The following is a 21396-nucleotide window of genomic DNA, read 5'->3' as shown; positions in this document are numbered from 1 at the left end:
TTCTATATAGGCTGGTTTGTGTACTACACACCGTATATTGTGTTTTTGTGTGATTGCCCTCTTCCAGCCTTATTAACAGTTACATTCAAAAATTATATGTTATATGTCGTTATAACAGTCGCAATGGACTTGACGTTTAACTCATTCACTCAGGATTAGCAAAGCTCAACAAGGGAGGCGCTGTTCAGCACTTTCCATCAGCGATGGTGTGTGTGTGTGTGTGTGTGTGTGCGTGCGTGCGTGTGTGTGTGTGTGTGTGTGTGTGTGTGTGTGTGTGTGTGTGTGTGTGTGTTACATAATACATCTTCAGAGTGCAATCTGGAAGAACCCAAATGTCATACAGTAAAAAGGGCAGGTTCACGATCTAAAATGAAACAGTTAACCATCGCTAAATTAGAAAAATATTGTGCGCTTTTGTAGCCTGTCTGGATTTGTTAAGCATCATAAATGTCAGTGTTGTATATTTCATACTGTGTTTCTTATGTTAGAAGATGTATTGTGTTGAAAATTATACATAAACACACAGTAAATAATAAACAAAAACTCACCAACGCATGGCTGTGCATTTCTGCTTTAAAACAGCAGAGTTCCAATGAAAATGAGTGAATTCAGACATCTAGGATTTCTTACACCATTAAGATGATTTGAGTGGGGGATTGAAGTTGAGGGAAAAGGTAAGAGTTCTGCGCGCACTGAAAGAAAACAACGGTGTAGAGTTGAAAGCAATAGGGCATGTTTTTCTTGAAAAAATGTAACAGGGCATTTTAATGCAAAGACTGTTTCAGGGGTTTAACTAATAAAGGAACTGTTAGTTTGGGGGAATGGTCTGATTAATACATTAGTGTGAATAAAATACAATTGAAAACTGAAAATAAATCAGATGTCCGTGTAACACGGTAAATAGTTTATAAAATCACTACTGGAGATGTATTTTCTATGGCCTATACAAACTTAGTGCCCTGAAATAACAAGGTCATTAACCCTTGTTGTAGCATTGAATCAAATTTCTTGCTTATTCTGGACATTGGAAAGAAACACAAAGCGTTTAAGCACGAACCTCGGGGAATGTAAGGTTATTGAAGAAGCTGAGAGTATTTAGGTCTGTGGGCTGATGGTGTACAGTACAGTAGCGTGTAGGGAGTACAGTGTAGTGTAGTGCTGTATATCCGGGGTATGACTGCTGTTAAGAGGAGGAATAACGGAGCGCCTCCTGCTCTCCATCTCACATTCCTCAGAAGAGTCCAGAGAAAAGAGCAACTGGGAACCGACTGAAAGAAAAACACGGCTCTAGAACACCAGGTACTGTCGACTGATGTGTTATTGTAATTGTGTAGGAGGACTGTTAATGTGTGGACAAATAAGTCGTTGTTTGATGGCCTTTCTCTGCCGGTGTACAGTCGGTTTATGTGGAACAGCTCCGCTAAGCTAACCAGCTCCACCACAAACAATAGAGAAAACCCTGCTTACCACAGGCAGATGTTTTCTTTGCTATTTTACTGCCCAGATATCTTATGAAACATTCGCCGGGCATGCAGGAAATTAGGCCTAAATACTTTTTCGTGAACCTACTCGTAGTATGGACGCTTTGGCGCTTAACACCGTCGTTTTGTGTTTTTCTTTAAATAATTCAGCCCTATAACGGTCCACGGAGCTAGTCCGCTAAGGCTAGGAGACGACGTTACTGATGACGGGCGAATAAGCCCAGTTTAGCTTAGCCATGTTTATCAGCGAGACTCTCAGAAACCTCTGAGCTTTCTGTTCTGGGTCAGCTTCTGTCTCATCCTAAATCACACCCTGTCCACCTTAATAATACATATAGGCGTTTCCAATTTCACATTAATGACTAGGAAAAGGTAGTTATATGTTTAAGTCTTTTTTAATAATAACATTTCATAAATTAACATTCTCTCGAAGTTAATTCTTCATAATGCTCTTTTACAAATATATATATATATATATATATGTATATGTATATATAGGTTGTGTATTGCAGGTGTTATTCAGTTTTTTATATCCCACTCGTGTCCACGTGTATGAAAAGACAAGTTCCATTCCAGATAAATAATACCTCCAGTTAAAATCATGATTTGTTTTTAATCTTGTTAACATGTTCATGTTTTTTTTATGTGTTAGAAGATGTATCATGTATTAAATAAGCTGTCAACACCATGGCTGAGCATTTCTGCTTTGAAACAGCAGAGTTCCAGATACAGTCTCAAAAACACAGATCCAGTTTAACCATAGGACCCAACGCCGTCAATATTTGGTGTGGAGTTTTTGAGACACAGGTGACTGGAGGAAGTGTGAATAAAGATAGAAGAGGGGACTAATTGAATATTATAAGCACATACTGAATAAATATGAAGTAGATTAACATCTAAGCCACTCTTTAGGCAGTATGAGATTTTCTTCTAAATACGCCATTTTTATGAACAGAGATCAGACTTTAGGGGTTTAATTAATGATGGGGAGAAGGATTGTAAACCTGTCTAAAAGGTATTTGCTATAATAGTTTATTATTCATTAAATATTATTCACCATTAACTGTAAAAATTAAAAATACCAAATGGCACAGATATCTCGGTTCTTCAGATTCTCAGCTGCCCTATAACCTAAATAGCTCTTTAACCTGAACTGCACTCTAATCTACTTCAGTAAGGTGTCAGTCACAGTTCTTGGAATAAGTCTGTGCCAGTGTTCTTTAAGTAAGCTTTTGGCACTCAGTGCATTGCTGCTCCCTGCTGGGACCTTTATGTGAATCCAGTACTGTCTAGTTTTCTTTTTTTTGTTGGCTTTGCTTTGTAGATACTTTTTTTAGTTTAAGGCTGGACTATTTACTAAGTTTTAAGAGAATATTTGTAACAAATGTATTTAACCATTTGCTTGATAGTAACAACAAGATGTGTCTGATATTTCAAGGAATTTTAGACCAGTTCTTCTGGTCAATGTCAGCAGATACTTTTGACAAAGTTCACAGCGGTTTTCACAAGTTTTCACCCATATCTTACATATATGCAAGACTACAGTAGTTAAATAGGTCCAGCAAGTTTTTAAGCAATTTGATCTAGAATCACTCATAGTCTTCTAATTTCTCTGGTAAGCCCTATTGTAAACCTGGTTTGTAAACTAACTTATAGTTAATGATATTGATTAGCAGTAGGCATTAATACCAACAGACCACTGGTTAATACAACCTTATAAAATCTTGCATCACCAGACTCTCTAGGGAACGTTTGGTACATTTCGCCACTTAACGACCAAGAACCATTTATTATTGCAGAGAATAAATTTGACTAACACGCAAAAAGACCAATCGCAAGTCTGCTATTCAGGCAATCTTTGTTTCACTTTGAACTAATAACAGAGCCATTACAAACAACAGACAGAAGTTCATATACACAGACATACAGATAGCCAATCAGATTTTAACTGCTGAGACTCTCCATCTACTTGTGGGCGGAGCGTCTGTGACTGAGACTAATTTAACCCCTATATCTGGAAATTGTAGGATTTTTGCAAAATACATTAAAAGAAAGTGTCTCTGATCTAATTGACAAAAGTGCACAGAAAATATTTCTACTCTCATCACTGACCAACCTGATTATATATTGCAGACATAAAAAAATATAGGATTTTATGCCTGCCACACAGTCCCAATAAGTTGGGACAGAGGTATGTTTACCACTGTGATACATAGTTTTTCGTTTTAATAACACTTATTAATGAAGTTTTGCAAATGGAAATTCTGACTATTTTTGCTTGTTACAAGACAGCAGCTGCTGTTTGTAGTCACCACTGTCTCATTCTCCTCTTCATGATGTGCCATAAGAGACAAAACTGCAGGATTTTGTGTTTCATATTGTGTAATACAAAACACAAAACTCTTTCTTTGTTCTTAGGTCAATTAAAAGAAATTTCAAGAAAATAAACAACTCACGTTTTGTTTTTCCCCCAAATTTCTAGAAACAGGGTTTGTATAGAAATAGGGTTTCCATTGGCTAGTGATGTAATTTTTTGACAATTGTAAATGCAGTATACACTCACTAATGCCTTCTTTTGTGTCATAAATTTTCTTCATGTGTTTACCCTTTTCTGAGTACAAAAACCAGAACTAATCATTTATTTTGTTGTTAGATTTTTTATGAGATATACTTCTCCCCAATCTGTTCCCCTATTTTTGTCCTATATTGGGTACATTGTGATACACAACCCATTTCAATTAAGCTGTTTGTGCAAATAGTAGACTGACTGTTTTCATTTGGGAAAACAAAATGTGTTGGCCTTATTTAAAATGTCATTGTGTTGCACACACTTTCAACAGGGTTACCTTGGACATAATGCTCACAGAAGATGGATGCTCCTGAGTATTTGGACCTAGACGAGATTGATTTCAGTGATGATTTAGCTGTAAGTAAATAAGTGATACTTTGAAATTGGATTGAAATTAAAAGATGTTAGGAGGTATATGAGAATAGCAAAGCCTGTTATGGAGTAGAATTAAGACATATTAGCAATGAAGGGATTTAAATAAAGTTTTGTCCTGCTGATGAAAGCTGATATGGTAAACACTTAGTGATGAACCGATATTTTCACAAATCCTTTGACTGCAGTTCTTACTGTTATATTTAAATGCATTTTAAGCATAATCCTGTTTTGTCTCAACAACGTTTCTGAGACAGATGTACGCAAGACTAGAGTCCTGTTTGTTGATTTAGCTGATCACTTCACTGAAGAATTAAGCATTTATTTGTGTTGCAAAAGAGCCAGTGTGTTATTTGGCTCAATTAAAACTGCCTCAGATAAGCACATTTGGCCTATCTTGGCTCTATTTAATTACCACATGTTATGGTGATGTTTTGCCTCCAGAAAAATAACATGAAATAGTAGCATAAGCTAATGTTCATTGAATTATTTGTCTAAAGATCACTGTTATCTGTATGAAGAAATATTACCATGCACATTTGACGAATGTTTGAAGATCCAATGAGATATCTGTTATGAAAGAGTTATAGGGTATGTGGCCATATTTGTGCATAGTAGGCTATGAGATGATCTGATGTTTTTTTTTTCATTGTAGTACTCATCAAAAAGCATTCCAGAACTTTGCCGTAGGAATGATGCACAATCTGAGGAGAGACAAGGTATGTGAACTGTTGGAATCTGAATGTGATATAAATGTTACATAATGTGTGACAGTTAGGGAAATCCTAGTTAGGATTTGGTCTTGTCAAATGTTTAGTTACTCACATGCAATAATACATGTGAATGAGGCCATCAGCTTTCTGTCAGTTGTTATAGCTATGTAGACTTACACTGCCAAAGTAGAAAAAATTGAGAGATTTTTCCCGTTTGTTTACACTGTTGGGTTTGACTTTGAATGTAACTTGACATTTGCAATCATACATATTTTTGTATATGCATATTGTATATCATGGCAATGTGTCTGTCAGTCACTACGTAGCATGAAATGCCATGAAGATGTTTTCAATAGTTAATTATTTACTATTGTTTTGCCTGCCCCTTCACACATAAAAACTACATTTTTAGAGGTCAACAGTTTAAGCAACACCTGTAAAAAATTATTTATATCTGAATGTAATTTCATTGTACTTTTTCAGCTCCAGGTGTCAATTGGGGTCGAAGTGCCTCATCACACAGTGGTAGCGGGATCAAACCCACTGGAATTGCTGATGTGTACAGCAAATTCAGGCCTGTTAAAAGGGTTTCACCACTTAAACATCAACCCGAAGTTTTAGACACTGAAACTGACAGTAAGGGTCCAGGGGAAAATGTACAAAGTAACAAGGAAGAATCTTCCTCTAAAGGACTTCAAACAACTGTGACTCCATGTGATGTTCAGGGGCTAAAGTGTAAAGGCCTTGGAAATGGAGCACTTTTTGGGGAGCTGGAGCACTATGACTTGGACATGGATGAGATACTGGATGTGCCTTATATTAAATCCAACCAGCAAATGGCAACCCTTCCCAGAGTGGCTTCTGATAAGCGGACCTCAGGGAGTAATGCCAGTGATAGGTGTCTCGGCATCAAGGCATCATCCCTCACTCATTCTGAAAGCCTGGCCAGTGGAACGCAGTACTGTGTACTCTCGCCTGTTAACTGGCCGGACATGAGAAAGTCGAAGTCCATGGATCCAGACTATCTCAGGGCACAAACGGTTGGATACGACCACTCCCCAAGTTCGCTGCACTGCTCGATAACCGAAGTGGATAAACTCCTGTCAAGCAGAACATATCCAGAAACACCAACCCATAAGGCTGGAACTGACACTCCAGGCACCCAGCCCTTGTTCCCAATTCAGGGAAGTACAGCAGGAAGGATAGACAGCAGCAAGTCTTGGAGCACCCCAAGAGCATTTGGAGAATGTGATGAAGAAACCAAGAAGTCTCAGAATATAATCAACATTGTCCGAGAAGGGCAGATTTCACTGTTGGTAAGGAGCCCTGCAGAATTACTGAGATTGGCATTGCCAACATGTTATAACAAAATACTCTATGTATTACTCAAATGTCTTCTTTGTACAATCCTCAGCCTCACTTTGCGACAGAGAATCTGGAGCTGGTTAGAGATGAGGATGGGAACAACCTTCTTCATATCTCTGCTGCACAAGGCCATGCAGACTGCCTGCAACACCTCACTTCCCTCATGGGGGAAGACTGTCTCAATGAACGGAACAACCAGCAGTTAACACCTGCTGGTCTGGGTGTCAGGGTGAGCTGAAGAGTCATATTTTGGAGAAGATACTTCATCATTCTTTGCAAAACTGTATACATTTTAGAACAACAAACCATTTCCTAGATGATTTAGAAATTTGATCTGGTTTATATATATAATATATATATTATCTCTGTAGAATGGACATTTGGAGTGTGTGCGATGGATGGTGAGTGAAACGGAGGCCATTGCAGAGCTTAGCTGCACACGGGATCACCCCAGTTTAATCCACTATGCAGCACGATATGGTCAGGTGAGTATCAAACATGGAATAAGTTCAATAAAGAAGTTTCTGTCCTAGATTGAACGTGTCTATTTGAGCTGACTCAAATAGACGAGCTGTGTTTTTTTTTTTTTTTTTTGTTTATTTTTAGGAAAGAATTTTGCTGTGGCTACTACAGTTCATGCAGGAACAAGCCATCTCCCTGGATGAAGTAGACCAAAATGGCAATAGTGCAGTGCATGTTGCTGCTCAATATGGTCATCTCGGATGCCTTCAGGTAAAAAACATGTTGACTTCAGGTTTTCATCAATCCTATAATTTTTGATAAAAGCTTTAGGAAAGGGGTGTTTGGAAATGTAGTTGACTTCTGCCAGACAATGAAAAAATGTGGAAACAGGATACCGCTCTCCCTGATGTTTCCTGTTTGTGCAGGCTACTCAAATTTCTAGTCAGCAGTCAAGGGAAGTGTGTTGATGTAAGGAATAATATTGCTTTGAATAGAGAATTGTCAAAGTTAAGGAGTTTTGGTCGACCACTGAGTAGATAATTTGAGCTTAATTTGGAACCAGCATTCACTACTGCAGTGAATGCTTTTTAACAATGTGTGAAATAGACTGTTTAAGCAATGTGTTTTCATTACAGGAACTGTAATTATATTATCTTTTTGTATGTTTTGTTCCCTTTATTCAAGACATTGGTGGAGTATGGCTCAAATGTCACCATTCAAAACCAGCAGGGTGAGAGGCCATCCCAGTGTGCTGAGAGACAAGGCCATACCACATGCTCACGTTACCTGGTGGTGGTGGAGACATGCATGTCTCTAGCCTCACAAGTTGTTAAGCTCACCAAACAGCTCCATGAGTAAGCAGACCTAAAATATATTCATATGATTTTACAGACATTCGTTTTGTAAACTGAATTCAAATGATTTTGTTTATTTCAAAGATGAACATTCTGGTCAATGTTTATTTTTGTAGACAAACTACAGCAAGAATTGCTATCCAAAATCAGCTTCAGCTTCTTTTCCAGTCCCAGGACCCTAATGGAAGACCACGATCACCCAGGTCTTTTTTCTAATTTCTTCATTATATCAAATTACATTTGCCATTTTACTACTCCTGGATTTATGTGGAATATTTTAAAAGAGAATAAAACCAACCATAATATTCATCTGTGTTTTTTCTATTAGTTCGCTTATTGCTCCATCTGAGTCTTGGCCTGAAATGACCCTGACTGCAGAGGGTACGCCTGGCGATGGGCACTGGGTGCTGAGGCAGAGGAATGTGGAATCGGATGCAGTCCTGCGCAAGCTTCTGGGAAAGGACATTGCTGAGAGAGTGGGCTCCAAAGAGAAGCTCAGTCTGGAGTTCCAGGAGGGGGCAGTAGATGGCGCCAGCGGCACAACAGATTCAGGGACAGGGCCTGGCACCGGGCCACTGAGGAGACTGGGTGTGATCGAGAGGCGGGAGCTGAAACTGGCCCGTCTCAAACAAATCATGCAGCGTTCCCTGAGCGAATCAGACACAGATTCCTACCCTCCAGATGAGACCAAGCAGGCCACAGGCACTTCCAAGCCTGAGAGGCCCACCCAGCTTCCAATAGCAGAAAGTGAGGAACCTGTATCTGGGATGCAGTTACTGACGAAGAAGCATACCTCAGCCACGGAGCGAAAGTTCTCGTTTGCGCTCAGGACTTCCAAATCCATGGATGGGTACAATCCCTCCCCAACAGACCACAGTGAAATTGATCATGAAACAAAAAACGACTTGTCGGGGGACTTAGCTGATTTCAGCAATGGGCAAAAAGCCACAACAAGCCCAAAGAGCGCTCTTAAATCCCCATCCTCTCGCAGGAAAACCTCACAGAACCTTAAACTCAGGGTGACTTTTGATGAAGCGCCAGTTGTTCACAAGGATGCCCAAGCAGGGGAGGTGGTCAAAGGAGCATCTGGTAAAGAAAAATCTTCAGAATCAGGGAAAAGACCCTTCGGAACCTTTCGCTCCATCATGGAGACACTGAGCGGGAATCAGAACAGCAACAACAATAACACTCAAGCCATGTCTCCTGGCAAACACCCTGTTTGTAGTTCAGCACAAGGTCAGTCTGGGAAAAAAACAGATGCTAAGGCCAGTCCAGGGGGTCTGTCCAAATGCAAAAACAAGGCGAGCGCTGTTTAAGTGCCTTTCCTGAGACAGCAGAGCAGGACCCTATTATCACTTCTTAAAGCATTTAGTATAAAATCCTTTCGAGTATTTTCAAAGGATTTTTGGTAACTGAGGTCCAACCATTCGCTTGTATGCGCTTGACATAAATGATGGACTCAAATCCACTCAGCATACAATTGGAGATCAGGCAATTGTTGAATTTTAAATGCAAGTAACTACATTCATTTTAGCATCTTGATTTTCTTGGAACCACGGTATGTAAGAAAAGCCTAATATTTTCATAGTCCCATTTTCAGTATTGCGTTGTGTAAGTGGACTTGTAAAAGCACTCATTTACCAGCACTGTGATTTTTATACAACCACGTTCTCATTTTACAGTTTTATGACTCACTGAGTAGCAAGACTCTCTTTGCTAATAGATCTGCTTTTCAAACTTAATGCAATACAAACCATACGTAATAGGTAAGTGATTTTTCTATAGATCTGTGTGTTAGGGAATGGCATGAATGTATATGACCACATTTCATTCAGAACAACACCACACATCATATTGTGCTGTATTCTAGGCAGAAAAGCATGTTCCATCATTTCATGTGAATCTATAATTGGAACTACTTTAGAGATGGCAATATTTCATACAGAAAGCTGTAGTCTATACAATCATCACGACTGATTCTTAATTTTGATCTATAGAATCATGATTTCCAGTCTTTTTTAAAATTATATATATGTATAATCTGTAGTGTATTTTTGTTCAATTTAAAACAAATTTATGTGTTATAATTTAAGTATTATGTTCGAAGGAAAGAAAGCATTATTGCAACCAATGTAACATTTTAAGATAAAAAAAATAAATGCATTTACCTTCATTCTGTCTGTGTAATTTAAAAATATGATTTGAACTGATGATGTTTACATTATAGATATTACTTCCTTCTTATCCTACATGATACATTGTGTAATTAATCTATGGAGAACAAGATTATATTTCTCCTTTCACAACAAAATTTCCACAAAGCTTAAAAATGGTCATAGACATAAATCCAATTAAAGACAACATTTTTTGGACCTCTTTCTTTAGGATCACTGGTGACCATTCAACAAAGTATATCCTACTATATGACAGCTAAATGCTTTTTTATAAAAAGTCTGTCCACTTGCCTCCAGACCATTATTTCCACTCATACAAGACCAGGCCCCATTCATTTTGAATGGAGAGAAACCTATAACCTCAGTATAGTATGTGAATAAAGTCACATTAGCATATTATTTGTAGTGACTAGCTGAAATCTTTAATGTAACTGCAAGTGTATATCTTCAGAACGAGGACAGGCTTTTCCCTCTTGTGGCTTTGCCTTTTTATAAAAGCATGGGACTTTTGCCATAAAAAAAGAAGTTCATGTACAGCCGTACAGCTCTCATTTTTTAAACAAGTAACCATTTTGAAATGACTCCTCCCTTACAATGACGGATTAAAATCAACATGGATATTTTGAATTTTATTTGGAAATATAATATATTTGGAATGTTATGTGTTGAACTGCTAGTGAGAGGAGTTTCATGTGTTCTCCCTGTGTCTGTGTGGGTTTCCTCTCACGTCCAAAAACACACGTTGGTGGGTGGATTGTTGACTCAAAAGTGTTCATAGGTGTGAATGTGTGAGCCCTGTGAAGGACTGGCGCCCCGTCCAGGGTGTGTTCCTGCCTTGCCACAATGATTCCGGGTAGGCTCCGGACCCACCTTGACCCTAAACTGGATAAGCGGTTACAGTTAATGAATTAAGAATAACTATAAATGTAAAGGAAATATGTAAAATCAAACTTTGACTGAAATATACTTTAATTTAGAGACTGATTTGGCTAAAATAATGCTGAATTTTACAGACACATAACATGGCATCACCAATATTTGTGAACCAACGTATTCAATGTTTCTTTTGTTATCAAGTGTGTACTTTTCTGGGAGGAAAATATTAGATTATTAATTCTTGTGGGGCATGAATGTAAACCCAGTACATTCAGTACAGATGGAGCTCAATCACTCCAGAATTACATACAAATGATTCATGAAAAAAATAACGTTTAAATTGTGACCTCAAATTAAGTAAATGTGCACAGTGTGCATTATATATATATATATATATATATATAGGTACAAATGTGTCAGAAAGACCTGGTTTTCATTTGGCGAATGAAAGGAGTGCCATAAAACATAGGTGTTCTGTTCTCCTCCAACAAGGAGAGCACTTCATTTTTTACAGGAAGAGTGCTACCTGGGGAGGCCGGGTTTTTGTAAGTGAAGTTAAGCTGATGAATTAGCCCTCGTTTATTGGACAACAGTTGGAGGCAATGTCCAAGGGAGTCGTTGCCCACCTTTTGAAGGAGCCGGGCCTTTAATTGGTGACGGTGCGGGGGGCTTGTGGTAGTGGGCAAACGTTTAAGGCACGGGCCTGGCGGCCTGTTGTGCAGCATGAAAATGGAGGAGACAAGCACTTGATTTGACAGGAGGAGTCATATATAGATTTTTGTGTCCATTGTTTTGGCTTATTTGTGTGTGCTTTACTCAGTCAATCAAATATAATTGACACCGCTGGGCTCTGTTGTTTCTGGGATGACAGCAGTTAATGCCAGTGGAGGGGAGAAAAAAAAGAAAATGAGAGAGAGAGAGAAAGGAAGGAAAGGAGGAGGGGAAAAAACAAACGCTGGGAGGAAAGTTCTCCTGGTGAAGGATGAGAAAAGGTTTCTGCCAGACCTGTGACAATTTTTCACCCTTCAACAGCATTAATTGATGTAATGGCAGCGATGATGGATACTGATATATGCAACCTTTCAAAAAAAAGTAATTATACAACAACTCGTTCATTTTTCCCCCTCCACCCTCCTCTCTCTGCTTTGTCCTTTGAACACAGGTTGCAAATGAGACTGTGCAATGATATTTTTCATTTTTTATTATGTGTCCTTGATATTGACTTGTAAATGTGTTTTCATATGCAAATCATTTTAAAAACTAGCCCTCAAAACAGCACAATAAATATTAATGTAGGTGATTTGTTTTCTACTCCAAAATGAGTCCAGCATATTACACAAAACAGTGCTGTTTGTTGAATAATTTTTAATGCTTCTTTAACGTAATGAATGTAACAGCACAAAGGCAATTAGGTGAGGTTTTAAAGTTAATGGCAGTTATACTGCTGTAAAAGGCCAGAAGAGGGAAGCATTGCTGTGTAGAAACTCTTATAATAAACAGAGAAATTCAGAATTCAGGTTTTTACCACCAAACAGTAGCAAAAATGGGGTTTGTATTGTTTTCATTTATTTATTTATATATTTTTGTCTATAAATTGCAACTCAGATAAGATAAAGATTCAAATATTTGTAGTATCTGAATTAGCCTGTGTACACTCCATCGAATTAGTCCCCCACAGCATGGCAGCCATGTTTGAAACAAATTTACCACAGAATCTCTGGTGCATCCAGGCCACTAGGTGTCAGTGTAATGTCTGTCTCATAATGTGACAAAGAATTGTTGGAGAAAATGCCAGATTGCTTTGTTTATTTTAGTCTTCTGTAACATCATTTCTGTAACCATAATTCAAAACCAGAGTAATAAATCAAGCAATCTGTGGCACTGAGAATGCATTAACTGTGCCAATAGGGCTAGGTGCAGCCTTAGTCACCAGGGACGCCAGTGTGGATCTACACAGAAGAACATGACGTAAAGCTATTTGGACAGGGCTGGGTCTGGGACACCAGATTTCACTGTTGAGTCTCCCAGACATGCCATGGGCTTAATTCAGCAAAAAACTGACGGACGTGCCTATCTGATGATCCCTGAGATGAGCTGGCAGTGTTGTAGCGTATAGTGCAAAGATGGTGTACGTTAAAATGTATAGCTGCTGCTTATTGGTATCTCGTGTTATTTAAGAGGCCATCTAAACTCATAATACTGTGGTGGTTGCTAGAATCTAGGTGATGCTGGGACTCAACTATTTCTGTTAATTATAACTTAAAATATTAAGTCAACAACAAATTACAAAACTAAAACCCATTATAGTTATTTTCTAATTCAGTATTAGAAGTTGAAAAAATGTGTGTTTTAATAATAAGCAGTCATTTTTACTTGCAACAAAACAAATATCGTTTATGAAATTTGAATATTTATTATTTTTTCTAAAAAAAGAAAAAAATGGTTTTTTTGAAGAATCACTTTATGCTCCATAGAATGGGGCCACCACACGAGAGCGGCCATTTTTGCTTTGTCATTTTAATGGCTGATTTATAATGTGCAGAGGAATTTCTGATTAAAAATGACAGATGGCTACGGTGTGTAAACCTGTGGATAGAAATTCAGGTCATAAAGATTGAGGCACAGTGAGAGAAAAAAAGAGAGGAGAGAGCTTCTGTGAGAAACAGATGTGTGTGTGAGAGAGAGACCGACACAGACAGTTATTTTATTTCTGCAGTTTTGTCAGTCAATCCTCTAAGTGTACATGTGGAGGAGCAGCGATGCTGTCTGTGGAAAAATGCCCTCTAACCTCCTGTCAAAACACTTGCCCAAGAAATAGTTTAAAACGAGACAGATGACACGTATCTGCTGTTATATAACTACACTGATTTGTCAAAACATTAAAAACACCTGGCTAATATTGTGTAGACCCCCACCTCGTGACATCAAAGCCACTCCGACCTGTCGAGGCACTGACCCAACAAGACCTCTGAAAATGTCTTGTACTATCTGGCACCAAGATGTTAGCAGCAGACACTTTTAAGTCCTGTAAGTCACTAGGTTGAGCCTCCATGAATCATTCTTGTTTTTCAAGCACTTCCCACAGATCCTCGAGCAGACTGAGATTGGCGAATTGAAGACCCATTCAACATCTTGAACAATAACTGCAGTGTGAAATTAGAGAATACTGTTGCCACGAAGGGGAGTGAATCTACAATGATTAAGTAGGTGGTACTAGTCAAAATAACCTCCATATATATGCAAAGACCCAAGGTTTCCCATGAGAACATTGCCCAGAGCAACACACAGCACCTCCCAATTTGACTTCTTCCCTTAGGGAATCCAGTGCCATCTCTTCCCCAGGTAAGCGACATACCCAGCTGGCCACATGATGCAAAGGAAACATTATTAATTAGACCAGTCTGAAACTACACAGCCACGTACACAGGAAGCTGATGCAGTGAGTATTCAGACACCTTTTAAATCACATGCAGCATTCATTTTTTCAGTAATTTGTGTACAGTAGCTCTTCTATGGGATCAGACTACATGAGCCAGATGTGCATCACAACTGACAAATTACAAAGGGGCACTCACAATGCTGTTACTGGATGTCTTTCCTTGGACTATTTCAGTAGGTATTAACCACGGCATAAAGAGAACATCCCACACCTGCTGTTTAGAGGCGTGCTGACCCAGTCATCAGCAATTTGACTCTGGTCAAAGTCATTTAGAATTCAAGAATTCAAGTCAAACATATCAAGAATTGACTGTTCACTTACTGCCGAATATATCCCACACCTTGAAAAGTGCATTTGCTCAAACGGTATTACAAAAGAGGTGTTTACTTCTCCCATGAAATCAGCAGCTGCCAGAAGGAAATAGCTAGAGAGCAAAGAAAGTGAAAGTGGTAGGTCTGGACTTTATAACAGTGTCATTCAGGCACGCTGCCAAGTGATTGTTTTCTATATTGTTTTGTTTTTCTGACCCTTGGCCAACAATAAATGGTGTACTTCAGACACCTCAACAAAAAGTTTAGCACTGTTACATGGCCACTTTTTAATACTTTCATTATCACAAACTACATATACATATATTAATAGTAGTTTCACTCACTAGTTCTACAAATATTACTAATCATAATGTAATAGTAATATTAGAAGAGGTTTATAATTTTCATGGAACCAACTTAATCCTAAATTGTGTAGGAACGGCACAAATATGTGTGGTATTTTTCACACACTTACTCAGAGTTAGGGACTGCTCCAGAAGTGTTTCATATATACATAACTTGTTATTAACATTTAGAAACAAACCTGCAGCTAACTTCAAGAGACTACAGTTGCCATTGAAATGTTCATTGTTCATGTTATTGTAGTTCACCTACATTGTCACCAGAGGACTGGCATTCCAAATCCCAACCAATGCAATACTGCATTAATCAAAGAACCTCCAGTGGTCAAGAAGGCGAAGCACAACAATTGAGATAGAACCTTGTTCCTCGAGTACCATTGTTGAAACAGGTTTTCTCAGGCACAGAAAGCACCCTCATGCCATTTTAAGAAAATCCTGTTTTTTTTATATTACACAGTTTATTTGTATTAGAAAGTAAATGAAATAACACTAACTAGTGCTCCTTTAAATATTTTCTTAAAGGTCACCAACAGCATAAAAAGCATATGACTAGACTCAGTGAACACATTTGAAATAAAAATGTTCCTTGAAGATGAACATATATAATAACATAAAAATCATTCTATGCTTCAATAAACTGCATAATCATTATGTTGAGAAACTAGTACCTTTAGCCTCATTTCTGTTGAATAACACCATCTATCTGTATCTGGCACTGGCAGCGTGATTAGAATGTACCCAAACTATTTCTCATGATATGTTTCACTGCCATGCTTCACCTTCCGTATAAATCTCTGTCACTGCAGAACGGCAGAAATGCTTTGAGAGAAAACACTGACATTGTTCCAAATCAAACATGCGATTACAGAAATAAAGTCTGCCTTTTTTGCCTCCCACTGAGGTTTTATGCTCATGGGAAACACTAAAATGAGTAACTGCTTCTACTCTTTTGAAGATATTATGGAAAGGTATGAATGGAATTAAGTCTTCTACACTAAATATTCTGTTCCCCCCTCAACTGAGCATGCTTTCTTTGTGGTTGCATTTATTCTTATGATTTCACTCAAAAGAACACAGCAAATATTTTTAGAATATATTTCTATGACGGTTGTTATTGGATTTCATGATTATGTTTTTAATCACAACAAAGTCTTATGCTAATGTATAAAAAAAACTATATTTTGATTTTTCAATTAATCAAAAAAATAGCTGCAAAAATAGCTGCCAAACCCACAATCAGCCACAAGATCATCACAGTTTTCCATGGCATGAATGCTGTGTTCAGCGTTAATAATGTATTTGACAGTTTTCTATTATAAAGCACTTACTTAAAAATCTTTTGGCACAAAGGTTTAAAGACCCCCTCTGGTAAAAATGGATATTATTTAAAAAACCTGTCTGTGGGGCATATCAAAATAACAGTCCATGCCATGGCTTTGTGTTCTTCTCCAGTGTGTGTTCAGCTGCTGAGGTTTTATTCATGAGCCTTTACTCCGAGAGCAAACTATAATTTACAGGTATTCAAATGGTTAATTGGATGGAAGTTTATTATCAAAGGTGACAGGGCGATTGTTAGGTTTAGAATTAGATTTACATTGCATGCATTGAAGTTAATGTTAGGGTTAGGGTTAAGTTATAGATATAAGTATTAATTGCATTTAAAAAAACCCACTTCATTGAAAACTGCATTTTCCTTGATTTAAATTCAGGTACTCAGATGAAATATCTGAACATAGTTGAAGTCATACACCTCCCGCTCTCTACAATCTATATATTGAAACTAAGACGTGAAAACAACTTGTTTGAGCTCACTGCTTTTGTGACGTCACACAGATCCTCACATTTACACATGTATTCCGCCAACAGGAATTTACTTAGAAGGAGTGTTTCAACCTGGAATGCTTTTGGAATAGACAGTAGAGGTCAGCCAATCTGAACAGAAATATTATATGCAAACATTTGTTTTAAAAGTACAGTAATAACAAAAACAGCCTGTTTAATTATAGAAAATTAATGCCCACATTTGCTTCTAAAGATAAGGGTAATAATATTTTTATAATATTAATATTATTACTATTAACATTAATACAATAATTTTTTTTTTCCTGAAGTAACAGTGTCTTCATTACAACTAGATGTTGTAATATTGCTGTGAGGATTTAATTGCATACAGCAACAAGAGCATTGGTAAGGATGATTAGTTCTGGACCACTGTCATCACCACTCCATCTCATGCTATTAGTACTGGGTGGGGCTTCATAACTCCAGAGAATGCAGTACCACTGCTCCAGGTGCCAAAGCTGGATGGCATTATACTCCTCTAGCCAACACTTAGCACTGAGAATGGATGGTGGCCCATAGGCTCAAGTACAGCTGCTCAGGAAAATCTCATTTCATTGGCCAGTGTTTTTCTATGAGGATTGTACTTTTTTGTGCATAGTTACACAATGGGTTTTAGCAATGGGTGCACCATAAATTGCTGAAATCAATTTTTAGAGGTCTCAAAAATCGTTTGCACATTTGCTGCAGATACACACACACACACACACACACACACATATATATATATATATATATATATATATACACAGGGGTTGGACAATGAATGACATATACAAGTCCTGCACAGTGGTCAGAAGGATTTTATGCCATTCTTCTTGCAGGATAGTGGCCAGGTCACTATGTGATGCTGGTGGAGGAAATGTTTCCTGACTCACTCCTCCAAAACACTCCAAAGTGGCTCAATAATATTTAGATCTGGTGACTGTGCAGGCCATGGGAGATGTTCAACTCACTTTCATGTTCATCAAACCAATCTTTCACCAGTCTTGCTGTGTGTATTGGGGCATTATCATCCTGATACATGGCACCGCCTTCAGGATACAATGTTTGAACCATTGGATGCACATGGTCTTACTGGTGCAATGTGCAATTAATGAAGATTGGCCACCAGGCTGGTCCAATTTAGCCATGAAACCTCCCACACTAAAATGACAGTTTCATTGTCTAACCCCTGTACATACAGTACATATACTCGCAATCAAATTCTACCCAAAATACACGCTTGTATATTTTTCTGACATTAAATGGCTGCAAAATTTTTTCTATTTTTTTTTTTTTTTTTTTAGTTATAGCCCACTTGCTTTTAAGTGTTTGACGTCTCTCCCTATGGCTGCTTAGGCACCACTGCCACTGGCATTTTGTCATTTATTCATTGGAATGCAATGGCTCCTTTAACCTATTCCATTGATCTCTGAGTATCACCCATTAAAGGCAGCCAGCTCAATCTGAGGGAAGGGGGGCTTAGGGGGCTCAAGCATCCAGTGGAAGCCCCCTGCTGTGGCCTCTGGAGAGTGGCAGCAACAGAAGCACATCATTTAGACCCGTGTTCCACCATCCACCTTATTTGCCATAAATAGCTGTTCATTACAGCAAAGCCAGACATATAGTGCATTGTCATGGCTCAGTGGCACCGGGCAGCTCATTTGCAATTCTGTTGCTGGGGGACACCAGCTGGAAAAGGGGAGGGATATGGGGAACCTAGCCATGGGTTCTCATGCAGTTAGGACTAATGGCATCAACCAGGCTACAAAAACCTTTCCCATTTATTCTCTATTTCATGTAATGAAAGTGATTTTTAATGATGACATCAGCTTCAGAAGAAGCCAGAAATGGCATCCTCTAATGTTTTTTCAGATTACTCAAGCCTTAAAATTAACCTGAAATATATATTGCTCTGTTGCATTCCAAACGGACATAAAACACATCTGTTTGTTTCTGACACTCTGAAACTTTGCTCTGGATAAAAACTATGGTACACTAATAGACCAAAAGCACTTATTCAGCTAGTTACTGAATGCTCAGGCACAATAAAGGTCATACACATATATTAGACTTAAAAAATCTGTTTAATTCAAAGGAATAATATTTTGGAAAGTGACCAGGGTAAAATGAACATGCAGTTGGTCAAACTCCAAAATAACATTAATTTCAGGCATCAAAGCACATTATATAAGTGAGTCAGTATAGTTACTATAACAACACCCCAAAAACGTAAAACTTTTTTTAAAGTTTATTTATATAGTTTATTATAAAAAATTATTTAAATTCAACATTCACTCATTCACCTTCTGTAACTGCTTCATCCTGATCAGGGTCACAATTGGTATTGGTATTGGTATTCACCCTGGAAAAGGCGCACAGCCATCGGAGAACATAACACATTGTAAGATGTTTAAAACTCCAGAAGCTGTCAGATCCATCCATACCAAATTGTCACATCCACCCATACCAGCACAACACACATTAACACATCACCACCATGTCAGTGCCACTGCAGTGCTGAGAATGATCCACCAGCCAAATAATACCTGTTCTGTGGTGGTCCTGTGAGCGTCCATGAAAGGGGCAAACAAAATATGTAAAGCAGGAGATGGATAAAAGTCTGTAATTGCAGCACTTCAAAGTGCTTCTGTACGGTCAGTGGAGCTAAGAGAATGGGAAGTGAACGTAGATACAAGGAGGTGGTAATAATGTTATGGTTGATGGGTGTAGGACTTTCATACATCAGTTCAGTAATAAATTTTAATTTTTATAAAAAAATTATAAGTAAATAATTTTTATCTGAAGTACACAGTAACAAGTTATAAACCAGTAATATGATTTTCCTAAACTTCTTTCTTTTATGGTATTTGTATTTTGAAGAGTTTCTTTTGTCAACTATATTCATTCATGGTCAGTAATCACTTATCAAGTTATGGGTCCACTGGGAATGTTTTTGGACCGTGGGAGGAAACCACAGCACCCAGAGAAAACCCACATGGATAACATACCAGCCTTCTCACAAACAGTCACCCAGAGCAGAGCTTGAACCCACAACCTCAGAACTGTTTGACAGTGACACTACCTGTTGCGCCACACTAACCTCTATGCACAAGTTATATTCACTGTCAAGTGTGTAATGACATTAACATCCACAAGACAAAGTAAGGTTTGATCCCTCGGGCTGGAATATTACGTTATGTCAATGGGATTAAAATTTTATTTTGTCTCAATTAGTGCTCTTGTCAAAAGCCATGAATGTATATATGCTGCCTAGGCCGCCCAAAGTATGACTTGCAGGTTAATGTTGGTCAGTGAAGATGCATGATTTGCTAGCAAGACATTTACCACAACCCAAAAAAGTGAATCAGTCACACAGCTCCAGCATCCTTGAGGTTGTGGGATCAAGTACCGCTCTGGGTGACTGTCTGTGATGAGTTTGGTGTGTTCTACTCATGTCCGCATGGTTTTCCTCCGGGTGCTCCGGTTTCCTCCCACGGTCCAAAAAACCCCCACACGCTTGTAGGTGGATTGGTGACTCAAAAGTGTCCACAGGTGTGAGTGAGAGTGTGAGTGTGTGTGTTGCCCTGTGAAGGTCTGGCACCCCCTTCAGGTTGAGTTCCTGCCTTGCGCCCAATGATTCCAGGTAGGCTCCAGACCCACCGAAACCCTGAACTGGATAATCAGTTACAGACAATGAATGAGTACAACCCAGTTTCTAGAAAATGTAATAAGATATTCGTACACCTATATTTAACTGACAACGGTAGAGTCTAAATTTCCATGATTTTCACTAACCAACCTGATTAGATGTAATTTCATGATTTGACATAGGTGACAGGTCTGTAGTGCAGGCAGGTCAATGAAGCACACACACTCTGCGTATACAAAGCCATGCTGTTGTAGCATGTGCATCTGTGCATAGTCTTGCTGAAATAACCATTGACCTCCAAGGAAAATACACTGCTTGATGGCAACATACTTCTCTCTAAAATCCCACCTCCACATTAATGGTACCTTGACACATGCAAGTCATCCACGCCATGGGCACTGATGCACCCTATACATAACATATTGACTTTTGCACCTTTCAGGGACAGCTGTCTGAATAGTCCTTTTTATATTTGGCACAGAGAACTCAAGATTATTTTTTTCCCACAAATAAGCTGAAACAAAGACTCACCTGACTATAGCACATGTTCCTTCTCTCTTTTGGACTGAGATGGGCTTGGGCCCAGTGGACCTCAGCAGCATTTCTGCATAGAATTGATGTATGACCTTCTCCTTTTGTAATAAGTTTCAGCTTGCACTTTTGATGTACTGGCAGACTATGTTAAGTGACATCAGACTTCTGAAATACTTCTGAGCCCATGTGGCTATATTTACCAGAGTTTTAATAAAAGTTACTCCTGTATTGTCATTTGTGGGCTCAAATTTCACTCATTTGACAGAGGTGTCTGACTGAGCCCTACATGGACTGAGTTTTCTGCATTTCCTAAATATCTTCAAAACATTATACCTCATATATATGGTAAAGACCCTACTTGCAAAAAAAAAAAAAAAATAAAAAAAAAATAAACAGGCCTTTTGTGGATGC

At 38.4% G+C, this 21396-nt stretch overlaps 1 protein-coding gene across 1 annotated transcript; it reads left to right on the top strand.

Moving 5' to 3' along the window:
* Positions 1 to 1192: 1192 nt before the first annotated feature.
* sncaip (synuclein, alpha interacting protein) lies at positions 1193 to 9938 on the top strand. Its single transcript, XM_066644139.1, has 10 exons — positions 1193 to 1299; positions 4322 to 4407; positions 5078 to 5141; positions 5619 to 6451; positions 6550 to 6729; positions 6872 to 6985; positions 7107 to 7232; positions 7647 to 7816; positions 7933 to 8019; positions 8145 to 9938. Exons 2-10 carry the CDS (start codon positions 4351 to 4353, stop codon positions 9130 to 9132), a joined length of 2619 nt encoding a protein of 872 aa, XP_066500236.1. The 5' UTR covers positions 1193 to 1299; positions 4322 to 4350; the 3' UTR covers positions 9133 to 9938.
* Positions 9939 to 21396: the final 11458 nt, after the last annotated feature.

Source organism: Hoplias malabaricus, chromosome 14, assembly GCF_029633855.1.
Source record: "Hoplias malabaricus isolate fHopMal1 chromosome 14, fHopMal1.hap1, whole genome shotgun sequence".
NCBI lineage: Eukaryota > Metazoa > Chordata > Actinopteri > Characiformes > Erythrinidae > Hoplias > Hoplias malabaricus.
Note: the sequence above shows the minus strand (reverse complement) of the source record. Positions and strands in the feature narration are given on the sequence as shown.